This window comes from Macaca thibetana, chromosome 3 (genome assembly GCF_024542745.1).
Source record: "Macaca thibetana thibetana isolate TM-01 chromosome 3, ASM2454274v1, whole genome shotgun sequence".
In the NCBI taxonomy this organism is placed as follows: Eukaryota; Metazoa; Chordata; class Mammalia; order Primates; family Cercopithecidae; genus Macaca; species Macaca thibetana.
The window spans coordinates 159,888,248-159,905,925 of NC_065580.1; the positions used below are offsets into that span (position 1 = coordinate 159,888,248).

The 17,678-nt window shown below is 38.5% G+C and overlaps 1 protein-coding gene across 1 annotated transcript in view; it reads right to left on the bottom strand.

The window, feature by feature from the left end:
* Positions 1 to 17,678, bottom strand: part of TTC3 (tetratricopeptide repeat domain 3) — a 111,373-nt gene that overhangs the window by 65,306 nt on the left and 28,389 nt on the right. The window contains exons 11-17 of the mRNA XM_050784613.1: positions 15,907 to 16,069; positions 14,894 to 14,939; positions 13,182 to 13,305; positions 11,468 to 11,531; positions 8,554 to 8,614; positions 4,531 to 4,615; positions 1,454 to 1,588 (exon numbers count right to left, since the gene is read on the bottom strand). Of these exons, the coding sequence (XP_050640570.1) occupies positions 1,454 to 1,588; positions 4,531 to 4,615; positions 8,554 to 8,614; positions 11,468 to 11,531; positions 13,182 to 13,305; positions 14,894 to 14,939; positions 15,907 to 16,069 (678 nt within the window). The remainder of the gene's footprint in view (positions 1 to 1,453; positions 1,589 to 4,530; positions 4,616 to 8,553; positions 8,615 to 11,467; positions 11,532 to 13,181; positions 13,306 to 14,893; positions 14,940 to 15,906; positions 16,070 to 17,678) is intronic.

Consider the following 17,678-nt stretch of genomic DNA (forward strand, 5'->3'; position numbering starts at 1 on the left):
AATTAGCATAATTCTCAAGGGCCTGCAGATTTTTGGAAAGTAAATGAGCACTGGCTTCAACTTAGGTCACCAGCTGCATCAACCCCTAATGAGTAATGAACCCATCCTTTTTGAAGCTTTGAAACCAGACATTGACTTCTCTCTAGCTATGAAAGTCCTAGACGGCATCTTCTTCCAACAGAAGGTTGTTTTGTCTCCATTGACAATCTGTTGTTTAGCATAGCCACCTTCATCAATGATCTTCACTAGATCTTCTCAATAACTTGCTGCAGCTTCTCCATCAGCACTTGCTGCTTCACCTTGCACTTTTACGTTATGGAATTGGCTTCTTTCCTTAAATCTCATGAACCAACTTCTGCTAGTTTCAAACTATTCTTCTGCAACTTCCTCACCTCTCTCAGCCTTCACAGAAGAGAAGAGTTATGGTCTTGCTCTGGATTAGGCTCTGGCTTAAGAGAATGTTATGGCTGGTTTGATTTTCCACCCAGACCACTAAGACTCTCCACATCGGCAAGAAAGCTGTTTCACTTTCTTGTCATTCATGTGTTCATTAAAGTAGCACTTTTAATTTCCTTCAAGAACTTTTTCTTTACATTCACAGTTTGGCTATTTGGCACAAGAGGACTAACTTTCTGCCTGTCTTGGCTTTCAACATGCCTTCCTCACGAAGCTTAATCATTCTAGTTTTTCATTTAAAGTGAGAGACGTGCAACTCTTCCTTTCACTTGAATACTTAGAGGCCATTGTAGGGTCATTAATTGGCCTAATTTCAATATCATGTCTCAGGGAACGGGGAGACTTAAAGAAGTGGGTGGAGATAACAGCTGGTTGGCAGAGCACTCAGAACACACACACACAATTTATTAAGTTCCCTTTCTTATATAGGCACAGGTTGTAGTGCCCCAAAATAATTACAATAGTAACATCAAAGATCACTGATCACAGATATAGTGATAATGATAATGAAAAAGTATGACATATTGTGAGAATTACCAAAATGTGACACAGAGACACAAGGTGAGCATATGCTTTCGGAAGACTGGCACCGACAGACCTGCTTGACATAGGATTGTCACAAATCTTCAATTTGTAAAAAATGCATTGTCTGCAAAGTGCAATAAAGCAAAACATAATGAAATGAGGTGTGCCTATACTTTCTTCCTGGGTGAAAAGGTGTGACTAAAGTGAGTTGAAATCCGTGATTTAGAGAAAAAGTCAGTTCTAATGACCCTAAACTACAGTCAAGGAGAGAGTATAAACATGGATCACCTATTGAGCATACTCGTGAAGTCTGAATTGGAGCACTACCTGCTTCCCACAACCTGAAGTAGATTCAGCCAATCTCAGCAAGGTCTTAGGTATATGACTACAAAGAGTTAAGGCCTTGGTTCTCTTCTGCATTCATCTGAGGTGCATTAGCATTGATAAACAAGTTATGATATGGTAAATTTACCTTTATTTTTTGAGGATCTAAACCGTTCAGCAACTCTGTAAAGGCCTGTGCGGCACTGCGGCAACGCTGCTCCAATAAGGCCATATAGCCATCTTGAATTAAGCTTCTCAACATTTTCATTATATTAGCAAAATCCTGGAAAAAAGAAATTCTATTTCAGTAACCCGAATCTACATATTTTTAATTTAAAACTTAAGATGCCAAGTTCATAGTAATATTTTATAACTAATGATAAAATGTTTAAATCAATACCCAAACTACCCTTATTCATCATATTCCTTTCTCAGCAGCACACTTTTAAAGTGAAAAATGAAAATGTACTGCTTTACCATCTTAATTGCAACACCTCTTCTGTTGCCTGTGACAAAGGTGGCTCATTTTACACTACATGGCACTAAGCCTCACTTGCTCTCCAGACTAAACAGAGAGCATTTTTAAGTTTTAACAATATATATGAAAAACACTAGCCATCATTTAAAATAAATTGTTTGGGAGTAGAACAATTAGACACTTAAGAACACACAATCAATATTCTGATCACTACCAGATTTTAACAACTGCCATCCTGCTCTGAAACAAACCTTAATTCTAAGCAAGAAATAAATATTTCAATTGTTAACTGTACTCCTGCCTAACATATATTTGAATATAACTAGATAAAATTACTGGGAGAGATAACAATAGGTTAAATGCAAAAGGAATAACATAAGGAACAAAAAAATAAAACAAAATTGCTATCATGTACCCTTAAACTAAGAAAAACTTTGCAATTTGAATACGCATTATAATTTGAATTCATATTTTAGTGACATGGGAATAACTGTAAGTCACCAAAGTTCCATAAAGATTGGAGAGGCAAGGCTAGACATTAAGCCTAAAATCTCACTCCTTGCTATACACGTGTGCACCATTCAAAAGGGCAGCAAATGCAAGTATGTATGCTGTATTCCTCACCGTTCCTAAAAATGAAGATCCAAAAGGAGACCCCACTGCACAAATCACAGAAGAAAAAGCAGTTTGTTTACCCATTAACAAAAGCCTTCTGCTGGCCATTTTATTTTATTTATTTACTTATTTTTTTTTTTTTTTGAGATGGAGTCTTGCTCTGTCGCCAGGCTGCAATGCAGTGGCACGATCTCGGCTCACTACAACCTCCGCCTCTGGAGTTCAAGCAATTCTCCTGCCTCAGCCTCCGAGTAGCTAGGACTACAGGCACGCGCCACCACACCCAGCTAATTTTTTTTTTTTTTTAGTAGAGACGGGGTTTCGCCATGTTAGCCAGGATGGTTTCGATCTCTTGACCTTGTGATCCGCCAGCCTTGGCCTCCCAAAGTGCTGGGATTACAGGAGTGAGCCCCTGCACCTAGCCTCTGCTGGCTTTTGAATCAATGAATCAAAGTTTGGCAGAGCGCTCCCCAGAATATGCATGGAAAAGAGCAGCTCTCACAAAAACTTAAAAGCTCGAAGACAGTCATACTTGTTTTAAGATATGAACTTGAAGTTGCAAATGATGATGTGCTAGCCCTACAAATACTAGTTATTAGCCTTTCATAAACTTATTCCATTTTAATCTTGTTCTCATTCTTTTTCTTTCTTCTTTAAAGGAGACAGGGCTCCCAAAGTAGTGAGAGGCATAAAAAAACAAAAGAAAATAATAAATAAATAAATAAATAAATAAATAAATAAATAATTCAGGGCCTTACTATGTTGCCTAGGCTGGAGAGCAGTGGCTAATCCTCTCGCCTCAGCCTCCTGAGGATCTGGGACTACAGGCACGTGTCACTATGCCCAGCTTTTTTTTTTTTTTTTTTTTGAGACGGAGTCTCACGCTGTTGCCCAGGCTGGAGTGCAGTGGCGCGATCTCGGCTCACTGCAAGCTCCGCCTCCCGGGTTCCCGCCATTCTCCTGCCTCAGCCTCCTGAGTAGCTGGGACTACAGGCGCCCGCCACCGCGCCCGGCTAATTTTTTGTATTTTTAGTAGAGACGGGGTTTCACAGTGGTCTCGATCTCCTGACCTTGTGATCCGCCCGCCTCGGCCTCCCAAAGTGCTGGGATTACAGGCTTGAGCCACCGCGCCCGGCCGCCCAGCTTTCTTTATCAGTCTAGAAATAAGATCCATACAGCCTCATGCTTTCACTGGAAGTCACTTCCCTCAATACAACATAAATGATCTGTCCTGAAAGCTCCAGCAGAGCAGGCTGAAATCACATCACTGCACACCCAATCTCTCTCAGTCCTCAGCATATGGAGAGAGACTCAAAAACTGTGTTGAATGAACAAACAGAGGCTCAAAGACACCAATCATATTTATTTAAATAGTCTTTTCATCTTCACAGGCTGTCATCTATTTAAGTATTTCATGGTTTTTAGAGTCAGTAAAAATCAATGTAAAAAGATATAATTTAAAATCTCCAACCATAAGAAATTCTCAAAAATGCTTTTAAGCAAATTACTAGGAATCTATTTTAGTTATTTGTAAAATATCTGTTATGTATACTTAAAAAAAGATCCACGTTTTGAAACAAGGATTCTATTCCATGTTAATGTATATTTTCCATCACGAAGTAACATAAAAAGAATTTTATATACAACATTATCTGATTAAGTTAAATCATTTAAAGAATAAAAGTTTGTTCTTTAATGACTTTAAAGTATAATGAAACTGTGTTTAAATATTTTTAAAATAAAGTTAATATTAGTGTTAACTCTTTGAGAAGCAAATAACTCCACAGTGTTAATCATTAGTTAAACTTCTAGCTAATATAATTATCAAGTTAATATTTAAATTAGTGATAGATTGGATCCTTAGCAGTCACATATATTAAATTATATGTCTATAACAGCTGGGTGCAATAGCTCACGCCTGTAATCCCAACACTTTAGGAGAACTGCTTGAGGCCAGGAGTTTGAAACCAACCTGGACAACATAGTGAGACCCCACCTCTACAAACTACAATATAATACAATAATTATATTTTTTAAATCTTAAGAGATGTACATGATTAGAACTTTATTCATGTGAACAATGTTTTGTTCAAAGAGTTTTGCTTTTTCCATTGGAAAAGCTTCTCCATTACCTGGTGTGCAGCTCTGGAAGATTTAGAAAACTGTTTCTCCAAGATATTCTTCAAATCTGCTGGTAAAGTCAATGGTGAACTACAACTAAAAGAAAAAAAAAATTTTTTTTAATCATTTAAAAACAGTTCTACTCATATAAAGAAAAAATAGAGCCAGGCACAGTAGCTCACACCTGTAACCCCAGCACTTTGGGAGGCCGAGGCGGGTGGATCACCTGAGGTTAGGTGTTCGAGACCAGCCTGACCAACATGGTGAAATCCTGTCTCTACTAAAAATACAAAAATTAGCCTGGTGTGGTGGTGCATGCCTGTAATCCCAGCTACTTGGGAGGCTGAGGCAGGAGAACTGCTTGAGCTCAGGAGGTAGAGGTGGAAGTGAGCCGAGATCACGCCACTGCACTACAGCCTGAGCGACAGAGCAAGACTCCATCATCTAAAAAAAAAGAAAGAAAAAAATATAGAATTTCAATATTAGTTCACTCTCATCCCTCCAATGTGACAGACAGAAGAAAAAAATATATTTACTGAAGGCCATGTAAAATATTGAGTAAATGGTAAGCCATACAAGTTGGCCATTCTTTTGGGGGGAATTGGCATTTTGGCAATATTTCTATTAGAAATTTCTATACTCAATGCAATCTCAATAAACATTCCTATAAAATCAGAGGTGGAGGGAAACCAGATGAATTGATTATAAAGAAAATATGGAAAAGCAGCTTTTGAAAAAAGAGAAAAATTAAGGGGTATTTGCCTTGATCTCCAGTCACTAGTAACAACATTATCCTAAAACAATAAATGTGCCCAATAAACAGTGCAAAGATGTTCAATGTGATGGGAAAATCTAATAATAAGATATAAGCATTTCAGAATGTCTGATTCCCTAAGTTGGTGAGAGTAAGAAAATCTGAGGCACTTGATGTGGAGTTTTCTGAAAGCCCTTCTGACATCAGATGTATAGATTTTTTCCAATACCAAATACTGTCATTTTTCCATATCAATTCAACTGTCCAACACAAAATGAGTGTGCAATAATGCAATTCAGTTCTGATACTAACTCCCAGAGTTAGCGCAGAGCTCAGAGGGTAAAGAATCAGTCCCACCAGACTGCCCTCACTTCAGCTGCAAGTGGGGTACACAGGTTACCCACACTCCTGCCCTGCTGACTATAAGAGGGTTCCCATGATTCCCTCTTCAAGCTCACTAGAAAAACACATGGAACTCAAGGAAGTGCTTGCTATTACCAATTTATTATAAAGGATACAACTCACAAACAGCCTAGAGGAAGAGATGCATAGGAAGGTTGGGGAGTGCGAGGAGCTTTGTGCTCCCCTTGGGCATGCCGCTTTCCCAGCACATCAATGCATTCGTCAACCTAGAAGCTCCCCAAGCCCTCTTTTAAGGATTTTACTAAGGTTTCATTATGTAGGTATGTAGGTACAATTAACCACTGGCCACTGGTGCCTAACCTCAATTTCCAGCCCCCCTCCCCTCCTTGGAGGTCAGGTATGAGGCTGAAAGTCTTAGCCCTCTAATCAGGTGCTTGGTCTTTATGGTAACTAGACCTCCTCCTGAACTATCTGAGGCACTACTTTGAGTCACCCCATTAGCATAAACTCAAATACATGGAAAGGGGCTCATGATGAGTAACAAACTATACTCATATCATTCAGGAAATTCCATGGGCTTTGGGAGCTCTGTACCAGGAACTGGGACAAATACCAAACACACGTATTTTTTATTACACCGCACCCTCTTGTAGATTAGCAGGAGTGTGAACAGTGCCCATTTTCTGAGAGAACAATTTGGCAATATCTGTCAAAGTTAAAATTACACGTCCCCTTTGATACAGCAATCCCACTACAGAAACAACTTCTACACATTATTTACAAAGTATTTATTGTAAATATACATCAACAGGTGCACAAAGGTGCATGTGCAAGGATGTTTGAAGTACCATATGATTTATCCCTCTCAAAGGAAAGAAAGAAGAAAAAGAGAGAGATGGAGAGAGGGAAAGAAAGTGAGGGAGTAAAAGAGGAAGGAAGAGCCTAAATGCACAAAAATAGGGGATACGGCTATATTACAAAATACTGTGCAGCAAATGAAGAATGGAAGAGCTCTGTGTTCTGAACATGGGAAGAAACACAAGATATTTTGTAAAAGACAAAAAAGCAAGCTGTAGGTCAGAGTCATTCTAATAACAATGAAAATGATGGTGACAGCAATAATGACAGCTGAAGTACACTGAAGATTTACTATGTTCCAGGGCTCTAAGTGTTTTATGTGGTTATCCCATATGGTAGATATTATTAAATAAGGAGTGTTCAGTTTGAAGAGAAACAGAATATCAGAAAAATAAATTTTTTTTTAATAAAACAGGTTAAAATTACAATCCTGCATTCAAAAAATGACCATGTATTAAGCTCTGGTTTCTTTAGGGGTACAGGGGAAGGCAGGGAAGAAGACTCATGATTTTTCTATCAAATAATAGAAAAACATAATAATATGCTATATCCTTGCTTTGTATTTAATTTTTGTAGCAGCATCCAAAAATGGCCATTTTTGAAAAGAAATGAGATTTCACTGACTTTTTTTAGTGTTTTGATATTCAAATAATTCTCCCTGAAGCATCTATTATGGATTCAGATTAAGAAATGGAGAAGAAATTGAAAACCAGTGTATTGTGGCAGACATGGCTTTGCTATTTCTCCAAAATCACTTTCATTCACTTCAAAAACTTCTGTATTAAAAGATTTACAATTTCACATTGTAATCAATTTATATCTTGTTGGCAATGGGGTATTAACTATAAAGATAGGAGGCAAGGCCAGGCACACGCCTGGAATGCCAGCACTCTGGGAGGCCAAGGCAGAAGGATCACTTGAGGCCAGGAATTCAAGACCAGCCTGGGCAACAGAGCAAGACCCTGTCTCTAGAAAAAATTTATTTTTAATTACCCAGGCATAGTGACATGCACTATAGTAGCAGTAGTAGTCCCAGCTACTTGGGAGCTGAGGCAGAAAAATCACTAGAGCCCAGGAGTTCAAGGCTGCAGTGAGCTAGGGTCACACTACTGCACCACAGCCTAAGTGATAGAGCAAGACCCTATCTCAAAAAAAAAAAAAAAAAAAAGATAGCAGGCAATTAATTACAGTTAATTTTCGTGTTTTTTTTTTTTTTTTTTTTTTTTGAGAGGGAGTCTTGCTTTGTCACCCAGGCTGGAGTGCAGCGGCCAGATCTCAGCTCACTGCAAGCTCCGCCTCCCGGGTTCACGCCATTCTCCTGCCTCAGCCTCCCGAGTAGCTGGGACTACAGGCACCCGCCACCTTGCCCGGCTGGTTTTTTGTATTTTTTAGTAGAGACGGAGTTTCACCGTGTTAGCCAGGATGGTCTCAATCTCCTGACCTCGTGATCCACCCGTCTCGGCCTCCCAAAGTGCTGGGATTACAGGCTTGAGCCACCGCGCCCGGCCTACAGTTAATTTTCATGGGAATGTTTGATAGAATTCATTTTATAAGTAGTCAGAATTCATTAGGAAATATTTTCCTCTAACGATAATTACTCAAAAGGGTATCTGAAATATGCATACCCATGGCTGTATATGCAGAGTAACTTTCCCAATAGTCATGAAACTGTTAACAGTGCATTCCTAGAGGCCCTAGGGAAGGGACTGCAGGAGGGGTCAAATGAGGTGAGCAAGGAAGGAGGTTTCATGTGCATCTTATATCTCTCTCAATGCTTTTTCCTTTTAGCGTACATATTCTGGAATTTAAAAAATTAATATGGACATATTAAATATTACATGACTTTCAGAAGTCAACATATTAATATCCAGGATTAATAATCCTTTAGCCAAAAATTATCATTTCCTAAAGATATGCTTTTGATATTTGAAAGGGATTTTGGTACTCATCATATTACATACATTAAAGTAGCTAACACTCAAAAAACAATTTTTTTTTTCCTTTTACTTGGGGAGAGTACGCTAGGGGGAAAAAAACACACCTTAGAGAAAAAACATACCTGAACTTCTCTGATTCATTGTTTCGAGATTTTTGTTTTCCTTTATGTTTTGGAGGCTGACCTGTGAACATAAAAGTATTTGTTCCTGAAATCTGTACATAAAAATCTACAAGCCTGGGAGTAAAACTATTTTTAAAACATAAACTGGAGTAAGAAAACAGAAGCGGCAATATGGTATGTGAGTATAACTACAAAACGGCAAGCCAAAAAAGAAGCTACTGATGATATTTTTCTATACATAATAAATTATTAAATATAACCAATTATTAAAGATCAATTATAATAGTGATCATTATGATGATTTAGGTCTACCATAGATACGGAGAGATACAGGGGATAACTTCTGTTCTCAGATAGTTTACAATCAGATGGGGTGAAAAGACACATCACTTCAGTAGTTAACAATCATCCTTATGAAGAAAAGAAAGTACTGTGTTGTTATTGACATGTTAATTGCATAGTCAGTAATACCTCTCACAGCTCACAAAAGGGAAAAATCACTTAAGCTGGAGTGGTTGAGAAAAATGTTAGTGAGGATATAGCATTTGTGTTTGGTTTTGAGGAAGAAGTACGATTTGGATAGAATGGCCTGAACCCAAGAGCAGAGTTCATTTCAGAAGCACTAAGTAAACCTGTGTGATTTCAAGACCTCAAAAAGGGTGGAAGGCTGGAAAAGGGCTGCTAAGGCAGGCTGAGGTGAGTGTTTACAGACCCTTAGCTTCAGATGCAGCTCTGTGAGCCCAGCTTTATTCTGCTGGCAGGAATAGGAAACTATTGCATATTTTTGGGCAGGGAGAGCCCTGCTCAGAGCTGTGTAGAAGAACTGGTACGGCAGGAGGAGCAGGGTGCATCTGATGAAGGTTTAAGGGGAGGGCACAGAGACAAGTCAGAGCCAATGTAATAAGGACGGAATGAGCCTGGGCTTTGGTGGCCTCAGAAAACAAAAGCAGCTTTTGGAAAGGCAGAAGAATTCTAGTTTGATTTCCATTCTGTGACCTTGGACAAAACTACTTAACCTTAACCCTGGAACCTCAATTTCTTCCCCTGTATGTAAATGCTGAAGGGTAGACAGAATTTATTTAATTAAATGATAATAATGGCCTGAGAAATATCAAGACATTAAAAGCTATCTTCCAAAAAAAAAGTTTTATCCTCAAAGATGTTTCATATTGCATCAGGTAGGACAACTGCCTGAGTTTCCCCTCCCTGTCATGACGCTAATGTGCTAACCAAATGGAAATGCTCGTTATTAAGTAGCTATATCTATGGAACTAACTGAGCCTGAGCAAACATGAAGCTGCAGGTCGCAAAAAATAGAAATGGCGGCTAGAAGCAAAACGATGGAAAGAAAAACCAACCACCCAACAAACAAGAGAAGGGAAAAGAGAGGATCGTTAACTAAAAAATCAACAATCTCACCTTAAGAATCCTGGGACGAACACTTTCAGGCTTGAGGTCAGTCACTGTTGTGAGTGACCACAACCTTAAGCCATCAAGAAAACCTGTATTTTCCTAAATCTCGTGTTAAAAGGCAGGGAAGCATGTAATACACTTTAGAAAGATTTTCTTCAAACTCTGGTGGTATTAAGATTCACAAATGAATGAAGCACAAAAATATTCACTTCTCCAGAACCTTCATCTCCAAATGATGCCAAGTAATGAGGTTCTGCGGTATCTGTGTTTACTAGATACATAAATAAATACATGCACTGAGCACACACAACTTAAAACAAATGAGACTTAGCCTACAGCACTGTTATGGTCTGGACATCTGTGTCCCTCACAAGATTCACATGTTGAAATCCAAATCCTCAAGGCCATGGTAATAGGAGGTGGAACCTTTGGGAGGAATTAGGTCATGAGGCTGTCCCCTCATGCATGGGATTAGTGCCCTTATAAGAAGACACCCCAGGCTGGGCGTGGGGGCACACGCCTGCAATCCCAGCACTTTGGGAGGCTAAGGCGAGAGGACTGCTTGAAGCCAAGATTTCGACACCAGCCTGGCCAGCGCGGCAAAACTCTGTCTCTACTAAAAATACAAAAATTACCCTGGCGTGGTGGTGCATGCCTGTAATCCCAGCTACTCGGGAGGCTGAGGCAGGAGAATTGCTTGAACCCATGAGGCGGAGGTTGCAGTTAGCCCAGATCATGCCACTGCACTCCAGCCTGGGCAACAGAGCAAGACTCTGTCTCAAAAAAAAGAAAACGAAAAGACACCCCAGAGGGCTGTCTTGCTCCCTTCTACTACATGAGGACACGGCAAAAAGATGGCCATCTATGAACCAGGAAGAGGACCTTCAGCAGACATCAAATCTGTTGACATCATGATGATGAATTTCCCAGCTTCTGGAAATGTGAGAAATAAATGTTTGTTGCTTGTAAGCTATCCAGTTTATGGTATTTTTGTTATAGCAGCATCCGTTCTCAACATGGGTGATATCACCCCCAATAGGGTGAAAATTAGTTATTGGGAGACAATATCAATTCTTTTCACACATAAAGCACAGATGCACATATGGTACATAAACAGCTATTAAAATTTTATGGGGGAGAACAATTAGATTTAAAAAGGTCTAAACAGGCTCCTAGCAGGTGGGAGGAAGGGAGGCAATAATAAACTTTCAATAAGGAGAAACAACAGCCTAAAAAAAATTAAGAAGCAGGTCAAAAAGAGCTATGTACTTCATCTTTTCCTTTCCTTTCATTTGAATTTCCAAAATTACATTTACTAAATAATATTAAAAGACTGAGCATTGATTTCAAATAAATATTCAACAATTTCTTAACATAGAAGCATTATAAAGTAAAGGAGAACAAGAGTGGATATAAGCAAGGCTTGTGCAAATTGTAGGGCATCCAAGTTTAGGAGACATTATATTAACTTGGCAACAATTGATATAAAAACAATACTCACTTGATGGTGGTGAAAATTCAGGATAACAGTCACAATCATCTACCTTCAACACCTCATCCACCACCTGCCAATGAAAATTAGTGAGACTCTAAAAACAAAAACTAAAACCCAGCCATGAAGAATTCAATAGCCATATAAAAGAATTTAGAATAGAATAGGATAGAATTAACCCAAGCATCTAAAATATGCAGCTGGTTATTAAGCCTAAATATATAAACAAACAAAAAAAAAGGTAACTAATGATAAGGATCATGATACGCAAGGACGAATTCTTGAATGACAATTCTATTTCTGTTGCCTAGCACAATGCCTGACGTGACAATTGTTCAGTAATACCTGAATTAACACTATCACATCTGTACATAAAAATCTGCAAGCCTGAGAGTAAAACTATTTTTAAAATATAAATTGGAGGAAGAAAACAGAAGCAGCAGCTGGGCATGGTGGCTCACGCCTGTAATCCCAGCACTTTGGGAGGCCAAGGCAGGCGGATGATGGGGTCAGGAGATCGAGACCATCCTGGCTAACACGATGAAACCCTGTCTCTACTAAAACTACAAAATAATTAACCGGGTGTGGTGGCGGGAACCTGCAGTCCCAGCTACTTGGCAGGCTGAGGCAGGAGAATGGCATGAACCCAGGAGGTGAAGCTTGCAGTGAGCGTAGATCGTGCCACTGCACTCAAGCCTGGGCAACAGAGCAAGACTCCATTTCAAAAAAAAAAAAAAAAAGAGAAGCGGCAATATGGTACTCATGAGTATAACTACAAAACGGCAAGCCAAAAAAGAAGCTACTGATGATATTTTTCTATACATAATAAATTATTAAATATAATCAATTATTAAAGATCAATTATAATAGTGATCATTATGATGATTTAGGTCTACCATAGATACGGAGAGATACAGGGGATAACTTCTGTTCTCAGATAGTTTACAATCAGATGGGGTGAAAAGACACATCACTTCAGTAGTTAACAATCATCCTTAAGAAGAAAAGAAAGTACTGTGTTGTTATTGACATGTTAATTGCATAGTCAGTAATACCTCTCACAGCTCACAAAGGGGAAAAATCACTTAAGCTGGAGTGGTTGAGAAAAATGTTAGTGAGGATATAGCATTTGTGTTTGGTTTTGAGGAAGAAGTACGATTTGGATAGAATGGCCTGAACCCAAGAGTAGAGTTCATTTAGAAGCACCAAGTAAACCTGTGTGATTTCAAGACCTCAAAAAGGGTGGAAGGCTGGAAAAGGGCTGCTAAGGCAGGTTGGGGTGAGTGTTTACAGACCCTTAGCTTCAGATCCAGCTGGAAATGCTCAATACAATTCCAGATCCAGCTGGAAATGCTCAGTATAAACTCCTCTCCCTAACTGAACACAGTCTCTTAGAAATTTTCAATGTTAACAAGAGGACTTTTCCAACAACCGAAGGAAGACGATACAAAGAGAATAAGTGACAAAATGGTTATTTTAAAAAATATTTTGAAAACACATAAATGTGATTTCAAAATAAATTCTGTGACTTTCAAATATTATATTTATGTAGTTGTATGATACACTCAGATTATTTATTATAAAAAGAATCATTCTTTTGGTAACAATAGGCAAAAAGGATTCAAATCGCCAAAAATTTGGTTTCTATTACCACCAAAATATTACTGTAAAAATATGAGACTATCTATACTTGAAAAAAACTGTAGTTTTCAATGGAGCTTACCTTTAGATTCTGATTACCACCGTTGGCCATTTCGTGATTAATTTTTCTGAAATCTCTTTCCTTCTCCACAAAGTTAAGTGAAGTTGCAAATACAGGTGCTGATAAATTCCTAGGTGTGTAGGCCCTAAGTGGGGGAAAAAAGAAATGAATTATTATACATTTTTAAAAAGTTATCCTTTGAATGAACAGGTTGCAGCAATCACAGCCTTTTTTCCTTGAAAGCAAGGTATTATTGTTTTAAAAAGATTTTCTACCTGTGAGATGGAGCTTTATACATAAACATTATTTTAAATTTGGTATTAAACTCAAAAGAAAGAAAGAACAGTTCAAGGGCCGGGTGCAGTGGCTCACGCCTGTAATTCCAGCACTCTGGGAGTCCAGGGCAGGTGGATCAGCTAAGGTCAGGAGTTCGAGATCAGCCTGGCCAACATCGTGAGACCCCATCTCTACTAAAAATACAAAAATCGGCCAGCTGTGGTGGCAAGTGCCTGTAATCCCAGCAACTGGGGGGGCTGAAGCAGGAGAACTGCTTGAACCCAGTAGACGGAGGTTGCAGTGACCTAAGATTGTGCCACTGCACTCCAGCCTAGGTGACAGAGAGAGACTCTGTCTCGGGGGAAAAAAAAAAAAAACACTTCAAAAAAAAGCATTCTGGGTTCTAACATTTAAATACTAGCCAGGTGCGGTGGCTCAGACTGGGCACAGTGGCTCACTCTTGCAATCTCAGCACTTTGGAGGCCAAGGCGAGCAGATCACTTGAGGTCAGGAGTTCGAGACCAGCCTGGCCAACATGGTGAAACCCCATCTCTACCAAAAATACAGAAATTAGTCAGGCATGGTGGCAGTTGCCTGTGGTCCCAGTTACTCGAGAGGCTGAGGCAGGAGAATCACTTGAACCCAGAGGCAGAGGCTGCAGTGAGCCAAGATCACATCACTGCACTCCAGCCTGGGTGACAGAGTGAGACTCCGTCTCAAAAAAATTTAAAAAACAAACAAAAAAACCTATGTCCTTGTGTTAAATTTAAATATCCTAATTTAAGTTAAATTAGGATACTAAAATTAAATTTAAAGATTCCACAGCCAATTTCTTTATGTCTACATGTTCAGCATGCTACAGAATGAGGAGCTTCAATATCCCAGACATCTGAACAAGCATGCAGAAAAACATTTAATCTGTTTTAATTGCCAAATAAGCAAAGGTACAACCCTGGTTGCTATTGTTTTCTTGTGAGCATACTCAAGTCTGTCTGTTGCCTATTTCTAATAGGAAGTATCTTAGCCTTTGAAAGACATCAGGAAGCTGGAAGTATTAGGTTGGTCCAAGAGTACTTGTGGTTTTTGCCATAGAAGTTTCCATGACAGAGGTGAAGGGCAGAGGGCACAGGATATGTCCCAGCTCTCTGCTGCCAGGAGCTTCATGGCCAAACTGGTCCCATTCAAGCATAGTAACATTCAATTAACATTTCACCCCTCTTTTCCCACAGGATTAGGCTACTGAGCTTGTATCTATATGGTTCAGTAAAACAGCAAAATAAATCTGACAACTTACAGGTCACCTGATAACACAGGCACTTAAAAAACTACCTGTCTTCCTTCCATCTCCAACTTTACTGTGGTTGCTATTAGCTCCTAAAGCGTCAAACATAAGTGATTCTTAAATTCATGGAGCAAAGCCACTCCTAGCAGCAGCTACTGACCTGCTATTAACTTACCTGTTTTCGTAAAAGGCTTTAATTGGATCCTTATTTGCTGTTCGACCTATAAAAGTCAATCACACACACATACACATAGTAATCAATGGATTGGCAATATAGACTTTAAAAGATTTTCAAATTTACTTTAAGCTGATAATAAGGAACATCAAATTTAGAAAACTGAAAAGTAAACCTAAGCAATTTTACATTTCTAGATGTCGTTTAGGATGGTGTCAACAAAATGTTACATAAACTTTGTCTGACATTCCATCACATGTGATCACTGACAAGTTGACAGCAACATGTAAATCTGAATCAGAGGCGGTACCTGTCTTCAAGGAACTCACAATCTTATTATATAATCATGTTATGATGGATAACAACATCTGCCAGTCAAACAGAGCTGTTCAGCTCAGCATTGTACGACCCGAAAAAGAAAAAGCAGGAAAGACTCATACACTCAAAGTGTAGATTAAGGGATTTCAGGCATTGGAGAAAGCAAAAAGACTTAGTAGAGAAAACAAGAGCAGAATGAAAATCTACAACTCCTAGCCTGCACAGCCAATTTCTGCTATATATATAAAAAACATTACATATATATATGTTCAGCACACTACAGAATTAGCACAAACAGTGCAGAAGCATCAAGCAGCTCTACTGAAGGGTCTTTTCTTTAGGAAATAACTTTAGTAATGAAGGAAGTATTTTTAAATAATTTTGTTTCAAAAAGTTTTTATTTTATTCAAAATTTCTGAAAGGGATTTTTTTTTCTACAGAAGAACAAATAATAACAATTTAGTTGCTGTCTGTTTCAAATAAAAAGTACAAATCATTTATAATTACCTAATGGATAACATGTAACTCTACACAGATAGAAATGAAAAACTCAAGCGCCATGACCAAGATAACATGATAAAATAAGGATAAATCATCTGAGGATTGATTTGTGGTCCTCTGTTAATACAAGAAACCCAACTTCCAAAGTCTGAAAGAGAATTAGACTGTAAGCAAAAGAATCTTAGGTGAAATACCTTGTAGGTCTTCTATTTGTTTTTGTAACTTTACATGCTGCTGAATTAGATCCTTGATTCCCTCAGGGTCATTTTTACAGAGTTTTTGAGCTTTTATGTTTGCTTGCAGGGCCCAGTCATATTCCCCCAGCATAGAAAGAGCATCACAATAACGATAATGACCCTGTTCCAAAAAGATAAATTTAATTTTTTCTCAAAAATATGCTTAAGTTAAAGAAAACAGGCAAGGAACACTATTTTGCTTGAAAACTGATTCATTACTTAAAATATTAGATTAGGTCCCTACCAATGAAAAATAAATTTAAAATGTTAGTACCTCAGGAAATAAAATTACCTAATGAGCTAAGTGAAAAGTTATAAATAGACAAATAATTACAATAACTAAGGATCAATATTTTTGCTTAAGAAATTTCTGTACCCCCAGGAAAGAGTTCAACTTTTGTTATATTTTGCTAACAGAGAATATAATAATTTTGTGCCAGATAAAGTAAAAAATGTCATTCATTATAAATAACTTCATGTTTTTAAAATATGTGAAGGCAGTAACAGTCTCCAAGTCATCGTCTTTCCTACATCTAGAAATGGAGAAGTTTTTAGAGCTGGATGGAACCATCGGCCTGTGCTGTGGTTTTCCGATACCTCTGAACCTCCTGGGGTCAAATGATTCTCCTGCCTCAGCCTCCTGAGTAGCTAGAACTACAGGCATGCATCACCACATCCAGCTAATTTTTTTGTATTTTTTTGTAGAGACGGGGTTTCACATGTTGGCCAGGCTGGTCTCAAACTCCTGACCTCAAGTGATCTGCCCACCTCGGCCTCCTAAAGTGCTAGGATTACAGGTGTGAGTCATCACGCCTGGCATCTAAAGCTTCACTTAAAAAAAAAAATGGAGATTTTTACAGTTTAGGAAAATACAGAGACTAATACACAGATACCCAGAATTAACTGTTAACATTTTGTTATATTTGCTTCTGATTTTTTAATGAAAGAAATAAAACTATTTCTGATGATACAGATACGGCTGAAATCTCCTTTGCACCCTCTCCAATCTCTTTTCCCTCTCTTACTGCCCGGAAGCAAACACTATCATGAACTTGATAGGTATTTTTCCAGCCTATGTTTTACTTTTTCATTTAACACTTTTAAAAATCCATAAATGTTGATAAGCCAGTTAATTCAACTGCAATCTACTATGTGATTCATTCAATCACTAAGTCAACAATTATTTACTAATGAGTGCCTGCTAAGTGTCAGGCAGCTAGTTAGACAGTCTGGATTCAAGAGTGAAGTGAACCAAACACCAAAAAAATCTTTCCTTGTGGAGCTCATATTATACTGGAAGATATACAGAATAGCCAATATAACTCTAACAGTAGATATCATGTATTCAATAATGGTAAGTCCAAAGAGGAAAAAAGTAAAGCAGGGAAAGAAGATAAGAAATGCATAGGAAGTGAGGTGTTTGGCATTTTAGTAATGTGGCCAGGGAATGTTTCACTGAGAAGAGTACTTTCAATACCAACTGAAAGGAAAAAAGGGGGCTGGCCAATGCTCTGGGGAAAAGCATTCCAGGCAGAGGGAAGGGCAAGTACCAAGTGGAAGTGGGCCTGGCATGTCTAAGGAACAGTGAGGATGCCAAGGGCCAACATAAAGTGAACCAGGGACAGAACAGGAGGAGTGAGGTTGGAGAAATAACAAGTGTTCACGACGGGGACAGATCACACAGGTCAGAGTAACAACTTTGATCAAGTGAAAATACCACATTTATTTGC